The 15150-nt window shown below is 48.7% G+C and overlaps 2 protein-coding genes across 2 annotated transcripts in view; one reads left to right on the top strand and one right to left on the bottom strand.

The window, feature by feature from the left end:
* Nucleotides 1-9521, bottom strand: part of ESPN (espin) — a 35350-nt gene extending 25829 nt beyond the window's left edge. Inside the window, exons 1-2 of the mRNA XM_058161301.1 lie at nucleotides 9207-9521; nucleotides 6718-6911 (exon numbers count right to left, since the gene is read on the bottom strand). Coding sequence (XP_058017284.1) covers nucleotides 6718-6911; nucleotides 9207-9521 — 509 coding nt within the window. The remainder of the gene's footprint in view (nucleotides 1-6717; nucleotides 6912-9206) is intronic.
* A 3771-nt stretch (nucleotides 9522-13292) lies between these two features.
* Nucleotides 13293-15141, top strand: HES2 (hes family bHLH transcription factor 2). The gene is made up of 4 exons (XM_058161437.1): nucleotides 13293-13337; nucleotides 13451-13546; nucleotides 14297-14390; nucleotides 14852-15141. The coding sequence occupies exons 1-4, from the start codon at nucleotides 13293-13295 to the stop codon at nucleotides 15139-15141; spliced, it is 525 nt and encodes a 174-aa protein (XP_058017420.1).
* Nucleotides 15142-15150: the final 9 nt, after the last annotated feature.

Here is a 15150-nt window from a genome sequence, read left to right as displayed (position 1 = left end):
ATCTAATTCAATCAATGGCCTGAACTAACCAAAGAGAGAAGCAACCTGGAATTTCCTGACATTGAGAACAATTAACCCGTGGAACAACTGGCCACTAGAAGTTGTGAATGCTCCAACACTTGGATTTTTAAAGAAGAGATTGGACGATTGTCTGAAATGGTGTAGAGTTTCCTGCCTGAGCAGGGGGTTGGACTAGAAGACCTCCAAGGCCCCTTCCGACTCTGTTTATTCTATTCCATTCACTTTTTTTCAAAGCTGTTCTAACTTCAAACGCTCACTAAACGAACTGTTGCAAGTCAAGGACCACCTGCAACTCTTTTAGATAAGGGAAGATTTTTGCACCCCTATCCATAATTAAATTTATATAATTATACATATATATATTATATATGTTTATTGATTAGACTGAATAGGGCCATATCAATGTACAGGTTCAAACACATATTACCAATAAAATTCTAAACAAACAATTTAAAATGAGAGTAGGGTAAAATACGATAGTTATAGGATAAAATACAATGATATATAGTATTACATAATACTTAAACTCATAGAATAAACCAAGAAGTGAAGGCGAATCGAAAGCGGTTTGTCTTAGCTAAACCTTCCTTGGATTAAACCACCATCCGTGTTTCTTGGCAGTCTTGGAGGGATCTGGTTGCAATAACCGGTAACCGAGTCCGGGATCAAGCTGTCACTGGGGTGGGGGTGGGAGGGGAGGTGCGCTGAAAGATAGTTCTTGCCTGGCTGTAAATAATTCATGTTAACTAAGACAGGCAAAAACATGGGAGGAACGGAGCCATGTTGGTTTATGGTCACCAAAAAAATAATAATAATAATTCTGAAAAATTCAAATTAGAGCATAAAATAGCCAAAGAAAGGTTGCAGGAATTGGTTATGTCTAATTAACAGATGAATAGAATAGAATAGAATAGAATAGAATAGAATAGAATAGAATAGAATAGAATAGAATAGAATATAAAATATAGAATAGAATAGAATAGAATAGAATAGAATAGAATAGAATAGAATATAAAATAGAATATAAAATATACAATATAGAGTATAGAATATAGAATAGAATATAAAAAATAGAATAGAATAGAAAATATAGAATATAGAATAGAATAGAAAATATAGAATATAGAATAGTATAGAATAGAATAGAATAGAATAGAATAGAATAGAATAGAATAGAATAGAATAGAATAGAATAGAATACCCTAACCCTAATTCTAATTCTAATCCTAATCCTAACCCTAATGGAAGGGAAGGGAAGGGAAGGGAAGAGAAGAAGAGAAGAGAAAATGTGGAATAGAATAAATGGAATGGAATGGAATAGAATAGAATAGAATAGAATAGAATAGAATAGAATAGAATAGAATAGAATAGAATAGAATACCCTAACCCTAATTCTAATCCTAACCCTAATGGAAGGGAAGGGAAGGGAAGGGAAGAGAAGAAGAGAAGAGAAAATGTGGAATAGAATAGAATAGAATAGAATAGAATAGAATAGAATAGAATAGAATAGAATAGAATAGAATAGAATAGAATAGAATAGAGTTGGAAGAGACCTTGGCGGTCTTCTAGTCCAACCCCCTGCCCAGGCAGGAAACCCCTACACCACTTCAGACAAAATGGTTATCCAAAATCTTCTTTAAAACTTCCAGTGTTTGAAAAATGGTCTTAAGTCACTTTTATCTCTGTTGTTGTAACTCCAAACAATCCCTAAATGAACTCTGGTAAGTTTAGCACTATCTACCTATTTAATTAATTTATTTTTTTCTTAAATAGTATTTATTTGAGGTCCCAGCGAAGACGAGATAAGCAAACCGACCTAACCTGGATCCCTCGATCCTAAAACTTGCAAACATTTCAAACCAAGATAGTTTGAACCGCGGCAGAATGGCGTGCCAATAAATTCGCTAATCTTATCAAGGTCTTACAAATTCTTGCCGGATTTTGAACGGACATAATCCTCAGATCTCCTACGAGAAAAAAAAAGAGCGAGAGAGAGATGCGAAGGATGTAGACATTTGGAGAAAAAGGGAGAAAATTTGCTTGGCTGCTTAACGTCCCTTAGAGACCTTGCCCTAAATTTAAAGATCTTGGGCATCGATGCGGGAAGTCCTCAACTTATGACCCTTTGTTTTTTTAAAGTCCTTGCAGTTATGATGGTTGCAATCATGTGATCAAAATTGGAAACCGCCCGGTATGTATTTACGACGGTTGCAAAATGTCCCCGGGGTCAGGGGATTCCCCCTTTAACGACCTTGTGAGAAGCAATGGGGAATCCAGGTTCATTTAACGATAGCAGCAATTCACCCTTAACCATTACGGCAAAAAAGGTGTAAAATCGGACACGAGTCCCAAAACTACCACTTGTGATCATAAGTAGAGGACTAACTGTATACGTCGCATTCTGGATTGACTCAGCCCTCCAGCCAAGAAAGATGACAGTCATAAAAAAGGAAAACTGCAGCAAATTTTGGGTTTTTGGGGGGGCACAATTGCAAAATATTTACAAAGCGAATGGCAGAACCAGCCCAAATAATTTTTGCAGCTCTCATTTTCTCCTTTTGTTGGTTTTTCTCGGAGATTTTTGAAAAGCTGCTTAGCATTTTGAGGTGGGAGGGAAGCTTGTTTTTAACGCCGCCCCAAAATTTCTGATTTTTTTATTTATTTATTTTTAGAGGCTTGGCTTCCCAACTCTCCATCAAGAGCAAAAACCAAGCCATCGTCCCCAAAATTAATTCTGCAGATTGAGCCCTTGGTTAAATATGATATTTCTGTTGCATGCAGACTGGACTTTGCATGCTGCAAAGTTTGAAAGACACCTTGCGTTGCTGTTATTTTTTTTTCAAAAAAAGCCGGTTTCTGGCTGGCAGGAATAAGGGATCCGGCAGGTTTTAATTACCCTTCCGAGGAGCTGTGTCTTCGCTCCGAAGGCTATTTGTGGTCTAACCACACCGGCTCGCCGTGGAAAATGAGATTAAAAACCTTCTAATCTGTTACGTACTGTACTTGTGCAATTCCAAAGGATCCCGCTGACCTATTTTTCCAGCCGGAGTGATTTTATATTAGCTCTTCGGCTGGAGTTTAATTTTAAGGAAGGTATATAGCAGAGACTGGATGGACTTTGGCTGGAAAAGCTACGCTGGTGATCTTTTTTCCTGGGCAGAGGGGGCGGGGGTTGGGCTAGATGGCCTCTCAGTTCCCTTCCACGACTTGCATTCCGCTTTGAGTTGGGTTGCTGCGCAGAGGGGGGATTGAACTGGATTTATGGATTATATATATCAGGCAGGCAAGGAAGGAGGCAGAGAGAGAAAGAGAGAGAGAGGAAGGAAGGAGGGAAGGAAGGAAGGAAAGAAGAAAGAATGGAGGCAGGGAGGCAGAGAAGAGATAGAGAGGAAAGAAAAAAAGAGGGATGTCTGAGAAAGAAAAGGAAGGGAGGGAGGAGGAGGGAGGAGGAGGGAGGGGGGGAAGGACGGAAGGAAGGAAAGAGATAGAGAAAACCAGAAAAGAAAAGATAAAGAAAGAAAAGAGAAGGAAAGAAGGAGAGAGAGGGGAAAGAATGAAAGAGGGATGGATGAGAAAGAGAAGGGAGGAAAGGAAAGAAGGAAGGAAAGGAAGGAGAGAGAGGTAAGGGAAGAGGGATGGATGAGAAAAGGGAAGGAAGGAAGGAAGGAAGGAAGGAAGGAAGGAAGGAAGGAAGGAAGGAAGGAAAGAGAGAGATAGAGAAAACCAGAAAAGAGGGATGGATGAGAAAAGGGAAGGAAGGAAGGAAGGAAAGAGAGAGATAGAGAAAACCAGAAAAGAGGGATGGATGAGAAAGAAAAGAGAAGGAAAGAAGGAGAGAGAGAGGAGAAAGAAGGAAAGAGGGATGGACGATAAAAGAGAAGGAAGGAAGGACATTGTGTGTCTCTCAAGACACCCACATGACAGCTTACACACCCTCCCAAGGTGGCCGGTGGCCAACACACACACACACACACACACACCTCCACCCTCCCAGGAAAACAGGCGCTCAGACTTCTCTCGCCCTCCTCCCAGGGAGAAGAGCCCTCAATCTCCCTCCCCCAGGCCTCCCCCCTCCCCAGCCGCCCTCCCCCCACCTTCCCCGCCCACCCAAATTTTGGCTGTCCTCCGGCCCCTGCCTGGCACACAATCCCTTTACATAAGACCGCAGGCAGACACAAAGGCGGCTGTGTTATCAGCTCTTTGCAAAGCCCCGGGGGCTCTATTTCCATCTCCGAAGCCCCCCCCCTCCCCTGCGCCCCTCCCTCCCCCGCCATAAAGCTGTCAAAGATGCCAAAAACAAGCCGGACCAAGGAGAGACAATTCTAGCCACGATGGACAAACCAGGATAGGATAGGGGGCAAAACCAAGCCAGGATTGTGGCCGGGGCGCTTGTGACATCCTTTTGCGGGGGGGGGGGGGGTTGCAGCTTGACACCAACGGACGGACGTGGCTTTCTGCAATGGGGACACTGAGGCACGGGGCCAGTCCTTGAGGCTGGGTGTAAAAGGCCTCACTTGGCCAGCACTTAACGTGGTTTGCAGAGCCCCTGGCCTAACCTAACTTCCTTTGCACAAAGGACATGGCGGTTAGCCTAACCCTCTTTCGCATGGTGAAATCTGGAGATGCATTTTCTGCCCGGGTGCCAACAGGTACATGATAGGTGTGCATAAGCGCACCTGCTTGCCTACCGTCCCTGTCCTGACATTCCTTTTTTTACTTACTCTTTTCATGTATCCAAATTATGTTTATATTTTTACCTGTTATCTTATATGTGATTGACAAAATAAATAAATAAAAATAAATAAATAAACAATCGTGACAACATAACACATTGAATCATGCGTCAGAAAGAATCCATAATCAGAGAGCTGGAAGGGACCTTGGAGGTCTTCTAGTCCAACCCCCTGCTCAAGCAAGAGACCCCCAGACCATTCTGGACAAATGGTTGCCCAGTCTTCTTTTGAAGACCTCCAGTGATGGAGCAGCCACAACTCCTGGTTCCTTCCTTCCTTCCTTCCTTCCTTCCTTCCTTCCTTCCTTCCTTCCTTCCTTCCTTCCTTCTCCCTCCCTCCCTCCCTCCCCTCCCTCCCTCTTTCCCTCCTTTAATGTCCCTTTTCCTTCCCTCCCTTTCTCCTTCCTTCCTTCTTCTAATCTTCCTTCCTTCCTCAAATCTTACTTCTCTCCCTCCTTTCTTCCTCCCTCCCTCCCTCCTCCCACCCTCCCCTCTCCTCCCTCTTTCACTCCTTTAATGTCCTCTCCTTTCTTCCTTCTTCTAATCTTCCTTCCTTCCTTCCTTCCCTTCCCTTCCCTATCTCCCACTTTCCCTCCTTGGGAATGTCCCTTTTCCCTTTCTCCTTCCTTCCTTCCTTCCTTCCTTCTTCTAATCTTCCTTGCTTCCTCTAATCTTCCTTCCTTCTCCTCCTCCTCCCTCCCTCCCTCCCTCTTTCCCTCCTTTAATGTCCCTTTTCCTTCCCTCCCTTTCTCCTTCCTTCCTTCTTCTAATCTTCCTTCCTTCCTCAAATCTTACTTCTCCTCCCTCCTTTCTTCCTCCCTCCCTCCTCCCTCCCACCCTCCCCTCTCCTCCCTCTTTCACTCCTTTAATGTCCTCTCCTTTCTTCCTTCTTCTAATCTTCCTTCCTTCCTTCCTTCCCTTCCCTTCCCTATCTCCCACTTTCCCTCCTTGGGAATGTCCCTTTTCCCTTTCTCCTTCCTTCCTTCCTTCCTTCCTTCTTCTAATCTTCCTTGCTTCCTCTAATCTTCCTTCCTTCTCTCCCTCCCTCCCTCCTTCCTTCCGTTCATCCATCCATCCTTCTGTCCTGTATCTTATCCATCTGTCTCAGAATCATAGAATTGGACCCCCTGCTGAACCAAATTCCCGGGGGTCACGTGACCAGAATTCAGAGGCTTGGCAACTGGCATGTACTTATGACGGTTGCAGTATCACGTGATCCACTTTTGTGACCTTGAGACCAGCAAAGTCGATTCATTTAACAACCGTGTTCCTGATTTAACTGCACTGATTCACTTACCAACTGGGGCCAAAAGGTTTTCAAAGGGGGACAAAATTTTCAACTCTCGGAAAGATTTTAAAAAGCCCCCCCCTCCTCCCCCCCCGGTGTTAGGAAACCCACCAACGACGAGGCAAAAACTATCATAATTAATAGAGGAATAAAATAAAACCAAATCTGAAACAAAATAATCAAACAAAATAAATAAAAAACCAAAATAAAATAGATACAGGCGGTCCTTGACTTACAAAAGTTCGTTTAATGACCGTTGAAAGTTACAACAGCCAAAAAAAAAAGTGACTTATGACCGTGTTTCCCACTTATGACCGTCGCAGCATCCCCGTGGTCACGTGATGAAAATTCAGACTCTTGGCAGCTGACTCATATTTATGACGGTCGTAGCATCCCAGAGTCACGTGATCCACTTTCGCGACCTTCAAGGGGGAAGCCGGGTTCACTTAACGCCCGAGCGACTCATTTAAGAACGGCAGCGGTTCGCTTAACGGTGTCAAAAAAAAGGTCGTAAAACAGGGCAAATGACACAACCTCCGCCTCACTTAGTGAAGGAAATTTGGGGTTCTGTGGTGGTCGTAACTCAAGGACTACCTGTGAGGCTTCACTTTTTAACAACCACACGCTCAACTCCGTGTTGGGAAAGTAACGCCGACCCAGCGAGGTGGTCCCTTACCTGGGACAGTGTCCGAGGATCAGCTGCAGGGAAGGGAAATCTCCTTTGGTGGCAGCGTAATGGACGGGCAGCGCGCCCGTCTCGGTGGGCACCAGCGGGTCGCCGCCCCCGAAGCGCAAGAGCCAGTCGATGACGTCGTGGTGGCCGAAGCGGGCCGCCAGGTGCAGGACGGTAGCCCCCGAATGATCTGCATCCTGCAAGAACGGACATGGCGAGACCGTCACAACTCCGAGGCGATTTAGCAAAATGTGGGCCACGCACGACAAGGAAAGGAAAGGAAAGAAGGAAGGAAGGAAGGAGAGAGAGAGATGGGAAAGAAGGAAAGAGGGATGGATGGGAAAGAGGAGGAAGGGAGGGAAGGAAGGAAGGAAAGAAGGAAGGAAGGAAGGAAAAGGAGAGGGGAAAGAAGGAAAGAGGGATGGATGGGAAAAGGGAAGGAAGGAAGGAAGGAAGGAGAAAAAGTGGGATGAATGAGAAAAGGGAAGGAAGGAAGGAAATGAAGGAAGGAAAGGAAGGAGAGAGGAAAGGACAGAGGGATGGATGAGAAAAGGGAAGGAAGGAAGGGAGGAAAGAAGGAAGGCAGAGAGATTTAGCAAAACTTGGGTCATGCTTGACACCTGAAACAGCCACTCAATTGCAAAAGACATTTTTGCCTATATTGGCAGTCCTTGACTTACAACCATTTGCTTAGTGTCCGTTCAAAGTTACAGCACTGCTGGGAAAAAAGGGGGAAAATTAAGGACCGTTTTTCACACTTACGACCATCACAGTGGTCAACTGATCCAAATTCGGGGGCTTGGCAATGGACTTGCATATATGACTGTTGCAGTATCCCATCCCCTTTTGTGACCTTCCAACCAGCAAAATCAATGGCCAGAATGGCCACCAACTTACACACCAACTGCCCAACCTCGCTTTAATTTAGTGTTAAAAGGTTGTGTGAATGGAAGCCGTCAAAACAAGCTTGTTAGACGTTGGGAAAGTCTTGCAAGGAAGTTTTAGCTAATTCATTCTTTGTTGTTGTTGTTTTCTGAAATTTGGAAAGCAAAGACTTGTGGAAGTCAGAGGAAGCAACTAAATTAAACTAAAATAAAATAAACTAATTTTTTAAAATAAAATTGAGCAGAGGGTTGGACTTGAGGACCTCCAAGGTTCCTTCCAACTCTTTAATTTATTTTTTTGTTAAAAAAATAAATTAAAGTAAAAGAAAAGAAAAGAAAAAAGAAAGCAACCAAATGAATAATAAAATAAAAGATTGGAAAACTACACAAAAATATGTTGGGAAACCTGAAGGGGTAACTGGATTTCGACCCTGCATTAAATTAAACCAGGATCTGGTTTAAAGATGGTTTACTGAAAAATTGGGCAAATCCAATTCATTTCACCAGTTTTGTCCCGTTTCCGACAAGCAATGAATGACATGGGATGAGAAACGCTCCAGTTAAAAAAAACCAAAACTTTAAAATATCAGGTTTGCTGTCTTAGCTCAGGCAACTCCCACTCTGCACATGCTCAGAGATAGTGTCCAATGAACACAGAGGTTAAAAAGTTAGGCTGGCACCAAGCGGACGGAAGCCATGGCTGGATTTCACAGCAAGCTGGACTACAAACGGCCCAGTGGAGGGGCTGGACTAGATGATCTCTAAGGTCCCCTTACCTTCTACAATAGGCTACATTTTTTTGGGGTGGGGAGAAATAATAGTTCTGGCTTCTTCACTCTTCTTTCCACTCCGGTGCCCCAAGGTTGAACCGGCCCCACATGCGAGTTACGCCACAATGCGGTTCTCAAAGTGTTGTGGGAATCTGGCCGGGGTCTCCCCGTGTCTTCCGATCAGAGTCGGGGTTAGAGATTGTGTGAATCCAACACGGGTCTTTTCTCGCCAACCTTCGTACAAGTCACGCGGGAGGGAGAATCCCCGTTTCCCGGCCTGTCCGGGTAGAGACCCCAGTGTCCCGCTATGGGGGCTGAAGCAGACGCGACCCCTCTCTTGCCCCGCCTCCCTGGCTGCCCTCTGCACGTGCTCAGAGGCTCACCTGGACCCGGGTGGGGCAGCCGGTGCAGACACCGCGGGTGGGCGGAAGGGCAAACGAGGGAAAGACGCCCCCCCTCCGCTCATCCGCAACCGTCCTGACCCTCCGCCTCGTTTCCTGCCCTCTGCACGACCTCAGAGGCTCACCTGAACCGAAGTCCAACAGCCACCCCGCAGGTGGAGAAAAAGACCCCCCCACTTCCCCCCTTGGGGGTCCCCCTCAGCCTGAAGCGCCCGCGCCCGCGATCTCACCACGATCCCGCCTCTTCGCTTCGCTCTCCGTCCTCTGTACGTGCTCAGAGGCTAACCTGGACTCGGACCGGGCAGCCACCCCATGCAAGCCGGGTGGGCAGAGGGGGGGGGGGAAACAAGAAAGAGACCCGGCCGTTTCGGTTCTTGGGGTCCCCCCCTCGCGATCCTGCCTCCCCTCCCGCTCTCTGCCCGTGCTCAGAGGCTCACCTGGACGTGGCAGCCGCCGGGCCCGAGCAGCCACTGCAGGCAGGCCAGGTGGCCGGTGGCGGCGGCGTCGTGGGCCGGGGTGGCCCCGTTGCGCGCCCGCCCCTGCGCATCCAGCGCGGCATCCTCCACCAGGTAGCGCAAGCAGCGCAGTTTCCCGGCGCGGGCGGCGTGGTGGACGGGCGAGGCGCCCAGGGGGTCCCGGGGGGCGGCGGGGGGCAGCAGCGGGACCCCCCGCTCGGCCGCCGGAGGCAGCAGCGCCTTCAGCGCCTCCAAATCGCCCTGGCGAGCCGCGAGTAGTGCCCGCTCCCCGGCCATAGCGCTCGCCTGGCGCCCGGCCGGCTCTGCGGGAGCTTCGGCCGGAGGGAGGGAGGGAGGGGAGGGGGGAATCTGGCCCCGCCCCCTAGAGGGAAGCCACGCCCCTCCTTGGCCTTGAGGGGGGGTTTCTCCCACCCACCCCCGGCGCCTCCCTCCTCCTGTATGCCAGCTCCGACTCCTAGCGCAAGCTCCGGGAGCTGTCCTTCAGCACCTGGGTGGCCCGGCCTCTGAGCATGCACAGAGCGCACTCCTTCGGGGGCAGCTGGATCGAAAAATGCTGATTCCGAGGGTGCCCTTGCACCCTTGCAAGTGGTCCTGGGGTCGCAGGAGGGGATGGAACTGCTTGGGGAAGGGAGGAGGAGGAGGAGGAGGAGGAGAGGAGGGAGGGAAAGGGGACCAAGCGGAGATGCAGGGCAGGAATGAAGAGGGAGGTGGAAAGGGACTCCGAGAGGAAACGTGGCAAATTGTTGTGCCTTTGGGCAGCGTTCCCCCCCCCCCTACCCCCAAGCTGGTTTGCTTTAAAATAGGTGGACTTCAACTCCCAGAATTCCCTAGCCAACATGCAAGGACTACAAGTCCCAGAATTCTCCAGACACCATGCATGGACTTCAACTCCCAGACTCCTCACGGCAGTAAAGAGGAGGGAGAAATTGGAACCGCGGACAAGAAAGAAAGCGGAGGGGGGGAGGACACCCAACAGACCGTTGCAAGAATAATAAGGCAAAATGGTTTAATCTTGGCTTAGTTAAAAGGGGCTGATGATGCCAGCCCATAGAGATGGATTCTGGGAAGTTGTGATACTGTCACCCCCTCCCCAATCTCTTACCAATCCTTGGGAGGACCACAAAACCCAACTTGCAAAATTGGACATGAAGTGAAACTTAGTTAATTATTTAATTTAATAATTTATATTATTATTATTATTATTATATTATATTATATTATATTTATATTATGCTTTATTTCATTTCATCTCACTTCGTTCTTTTATTTTACCTTATTATTAATTTATTAGTTTTATCTCATATAATGTAAACTTGGGCTTAAAACCTTCTCATAAACTAATCATCCAGGGAATTCTGGGAGTTGAAGTCCACCCTTCTCCAAGTTTAGAGAAAATGCGCAATTGGAGCCAGGTCTCTCCAAAACAACAAGATCCAGAATGAAAGGACCCCTCGTTTTTTTCCCCTTTCTCTCTTGGGTGAAGGAAGAAAAGGAATATTTTTCTGATCTGCAGAAGATCCAGTAAGGGGATCTTTTAGGGAAGCTTCAATACTTCGTTTGGACCACAAGGTGGCGCTAAAGACCATCTATTAAAAGCCCCCATGCTCAACAGTTCGGCTGCTTCCGTTATTTTTGCAATTAAAAAGTTTTTAAGAGACACGCCCCCTCCCTTTCAAATTGCGTGGGTGGGCACTGTTAAGAAGTAGGGGAGGAGGTTTGCAAAAATCAGGTAGGGCCTAGAAAATAAACTTAAAGAACAGTTAAATATTTATGCCCAGCCTCTTAAGAACACCCAAGTTAGCCGCTTCAGTTATTTGTACCGAGACAGTTCCAGTCACAATTCATAGAATCCCAAGGCTGGAAGGGACTTTGGAGGTCTTCTAGTCGAGCCCCCTGCTCAAGCAGGAGACCCTAGACCGCCTCCAGACAAATGGCTGTCCAGTCTTCTTGAAAACCGTCCGCGATGGAGCACCCACAACTTCTGATTAATTTTTCTTACTGTCGGAAAATTCCTCCTAGGTTCCAGGTTGCTTCTCTCCTTGATTGGTTTCCACCCATTACTTCTTGTCTTGCCTTCAGGGGCTTTGGAGAGCAGAGGGACCCCCTCTTCTTTGGGGCAGCCCTCAAATATTGGAAAAGGCTATCATATCACCGCTAGTCCTTCTCTTTGTTAGACTACACAAACTCAGGTCCTGCAACTCTTCTTCGTACGGTTTAGCCTCCAGACCCCCGACCCAGCTTTGTTGATAGAGACTGGCAGTCATTTGCATTGTCTTTAAGACACACACGCACCCCGGCAGCTGTGCCCACTCGTGCCCACTACCAGTTGTGAAAAAGGCCGTTGGAGCAACAGAAGGCTTGGCTGTAGCACGTGCGACAGAGGACGCTCTCTGGAGCTTGATGGTCCGAAGGGTCTCTACAGCACAAAAGACCCTCCCTCAACGATCCCAGCTCCGAGGGGGGGGGGAGGAGGAAAAATTCTCAGCCTCCAGACCACAATGACAGCTCAATTGTGGGAAGGGGGAAGTGAAGACCTTGAGCCTAGCTTGCTGTTTTGCTCTTCAACTCCTGTATTTGAACCCAGGGTCAGCAGACAAGATGTGCAGCTGATTATCAGCCTCCCCCCCCCCTCCTCGTCTAGTTCTTTTGGACTTTCCCTGTGGTCTCCCATCCCAGGCCGATTCTTCTGAATTTTTATTCATTCACTAAGTACATATATTTATGCAATAATTCTTAGGTTCATTAAACGTACCTGCAGCGTGTCTCTAGTTAAAGCGAACCTGCGTTTGGGAAATTGTGTGTCTTTTGGTCCAGCTTGTTTCGTGGCAGCTGGGTAGGCCGTTGTGGCATCCGCTACAACTTGTCAACAACATACACAAGGGATTTATTTGAGGAGGGGGGAGAAAAGAGGAGTGTTCGCCCCGCCGCGTGGCGCCTTTCCCGGCCGCTCTCCAGGGTGCTGAAGACGCGCGGCTGAGACAGCTGGAGCTCCGCCCTAAGCCGCTGGGGTGAAGCCTGCTTGGGGCGGGTTTTTTTAAAATATATTAATGGCCCCTCCGAGACCCAAAGCAGCATCTCAAGCTAAAATGTTGGGGGCCGTGTGTGTGTGGAGGGTTGGGGGGGGGTGTCTGTCTGTGTCTATCAGGAGATTTTGGTTATTTATAACTGCTGTAGGGAAGGGATGCGGTGGCTCAGTGGCTAAGACGCTGAGCTTGTCGATGGAAAGGCCGGCACTTCAGCGGTTCGAATCCCTAGGGCCGCGTAACGGGGTGAGCTCCCGTGACTTGTCTCAGCTTCTGCCAACCTAGCAGTTCGAAAGCAGGTAAAAAATGCAAGTAGAAAAATAGGGACCACCTTTGGTGGGAAAGGAACAGCGTTCCGTGCGCCTTTGGCGTTGAGTCATGCCGGCCACATGACAACGGAGACGTCTTCGGAGAGCGCTGGCTCTTCGGCTTTGAAACGGAGACGAGCACCGCCCCCTAGAGTCAGGAACGACTAGCACATAGGTGCGAGGGGAACTTACCTTTACTGCTGTAGAGAACATCAGAATTACATATAAATTATATATAAAAAGTATATATAAAATTACATACATATTATATATAAAAAGGGGGAGAGGATAGATGGAAGGGAGGAAAGGAATATATATATATATATATTATTTCCATATCTTTCTTCCCATTTTTTTTCCTTCCCTCTTCCTCGATGTTATTTCAGATTTCTCTTCCATTTCCTCGCCCCGCCCTCCCCTTGAAGGGGAAAGACCACCCTCCCTGTGGCCATCTCCCAACCTGGCCAACCGATCTGGCCCGGCACTCAGCGGGCAGCCAATAACCGGGGCCACCCAGCGCCAGCCAGTCCGGCTTGGCAAAAGTGGCGGCGAGTTCCGCGGGCCAGGCGGCACTGGCCCTTAAGGGGCGGGGCGAGGAGGGCCCGGCATTCCAAGTGGGCGGGGCAAGGAGGGTATAAAAGGCCCCCGCCGGGCGGGGCAGAGCTAGTAGCCGCTTCTGCCGCCGCGCCGTCGGGCTGTTGTGCGTTACAGGCGGGATGAGTCCTGGAAGGAAAAGCGGGGAAGCTTCCGAGCTGCGGAAGGTGAGCCGGAGCGGGGGAGGCCCAGCCGCGTCCCTTGCACCTTCCCCTGACCGGGCCCGGGGTCCAGCCGTCGGACTAACCCCTCCTCTCTCCTCTCTCCCCCACCCCTACAGAGCCTGAAGCCCCTGATGGAGAAACGCCGCCGAGCGCGCATCAACTGCAGTCTTGGCCAACTCAAGACGCTCATCCTTCCCCTGGTGGGCAAAGACGTGAGTGGCGACGCCCCCTCCCCACGCCAGACCCTCCAGGACCCCCTGGCTGGTGGGAAAAAATTGTGGGGGCCCTTCCCTCCCCGCCCCTGGGATCCGAGAGGGGCAGAGTGCTTTGACATGACTAAGATGAACAACAGAGGAGAATATTTGCACCTCAGGGTTGAAATGGGGGGGATCTCTGAGCTAGGCGGGGTGTGTTCTCACAGACGTTTCATGACCCAACTAGGGAACATCATCAGTGCTAGAAGGGAAGGGGGGGCTTCTGGAGAGCAGGACTGCGGGGTCCTCATGCTCAATGAGCTTAGTTGTTTTCTCGCAGACATTTCATGACCCAACTAGGGAACATCATCAGGGCCAGCAGGAGCTGCATATCAACCAAGAGCAAACCCCCCTCCCTTCTAGCCCTGATGTTGTTCCCTAGTTGGGTCATGAAGAAAAGCCCCAAGCTCAGAGGGCATCAAGGGCCTGCTGCTGTTAAGGGATTCACTTTAACAGCTGTGGCAAGAGAGGTCTTAAAATGGAGCAGAACTGACTTAATTGTCTCGCTCAGCGACAGAAATCTTGGGCTCCATTGTGGTCCTAAGCCAAGGACTACCTGTAGTGCGAGCTTGCATACAACTCTTATGCTAAGTCCCCAACCCTCCCGTTCCCTGCAGGGGCTTCTTGGCAACATATTTGTGGCCTGTGTAATTTTGCATCTTTTTTCGCGCCTCAAAATCAACCACAAAAATCTCTATTCCGCTCCAGAATTCCTGCTATTCGAAACTAGAGAAAGCCGATATTTTGGAGATGACGGTCCAGTTCCTCAAGGACCTGCCCACGTCTTGCGGCACGCTTCCCGGTGAGTGTGACAAGGGTTGCACAATTGTGTGTCCTTGTGTTGACAGAAGGAACGTTTGAAAATCAACAGTTTAGCAGGGCGATCCCTCAACCTCGGATGTTGTACAGGCCATCATAGACTTACATTCGTTTAGTGACGGTTCGAAGTTATAATGGCCTTGAAGAAACTTAGGGCCATTTTTCACACTTACGACCGTTGCAGCATCCGTGATCAAAACAGAGGCTTGGCAACTGGCATGGACTTATGACAGTCGCATTGTCCCGGGGTCACGTGATCCCTTTTTGCGACCTTCCGAGAAGCAAAATCTGTGGGGATTCGCTTAACAACCATGTGACTAATTTAAGAACTGCAGTGATTCACTTAACGGCTCTAAGCCACTCTTGTCGGTGCCAACAGTCACTAAATGAACTAGCTGTATCGGGGAGTCTCGGGGAATAATTTGAGATTTTTGCTTCCCACAGGATCGGTGGATAGCTACTGCGAAGGGTATCACACCTGCCTGTCGCACTTTGCGACGTTGATCCCGAAATACAACCTGCTGAGCCCAGAGGCTTGCAACCAACTCTTGGCCCGGCTCCAGCAGACGTTCAAAGATTGTGGTTGGCATCGCAACTGCACACACTCGACAAAGGATTTGGTCGCAACGCAACAGGCGGAGACACCCCTGTGCCCTGCTGCCCAATGGCACCAGGAAGACTTTTGGGGGTGCTCCCCGCCCGCACAGCCTCCCCCTTTGTGGAGACCCTGGTAAAGGGGGGAA

This window comes from Ahaetulla prasina, chromosome 18 (genome assembly GCF_028640845.1).
Source record: "Ahaetulla prasina isolate Xishuangbanna chromosome 18, ASM2864084v1, whole genome shotgun sequence".
Classification (NCBI taxonomy): Eukaryota; Metazoa; Chordata; class Lepidosauria; order Squamata; family Colubridae; genus Ahaetulla; species Ahaetulla prasina.
This window is presented reverse-complemented; position numbering and strand designations above follow the sequence as displayed.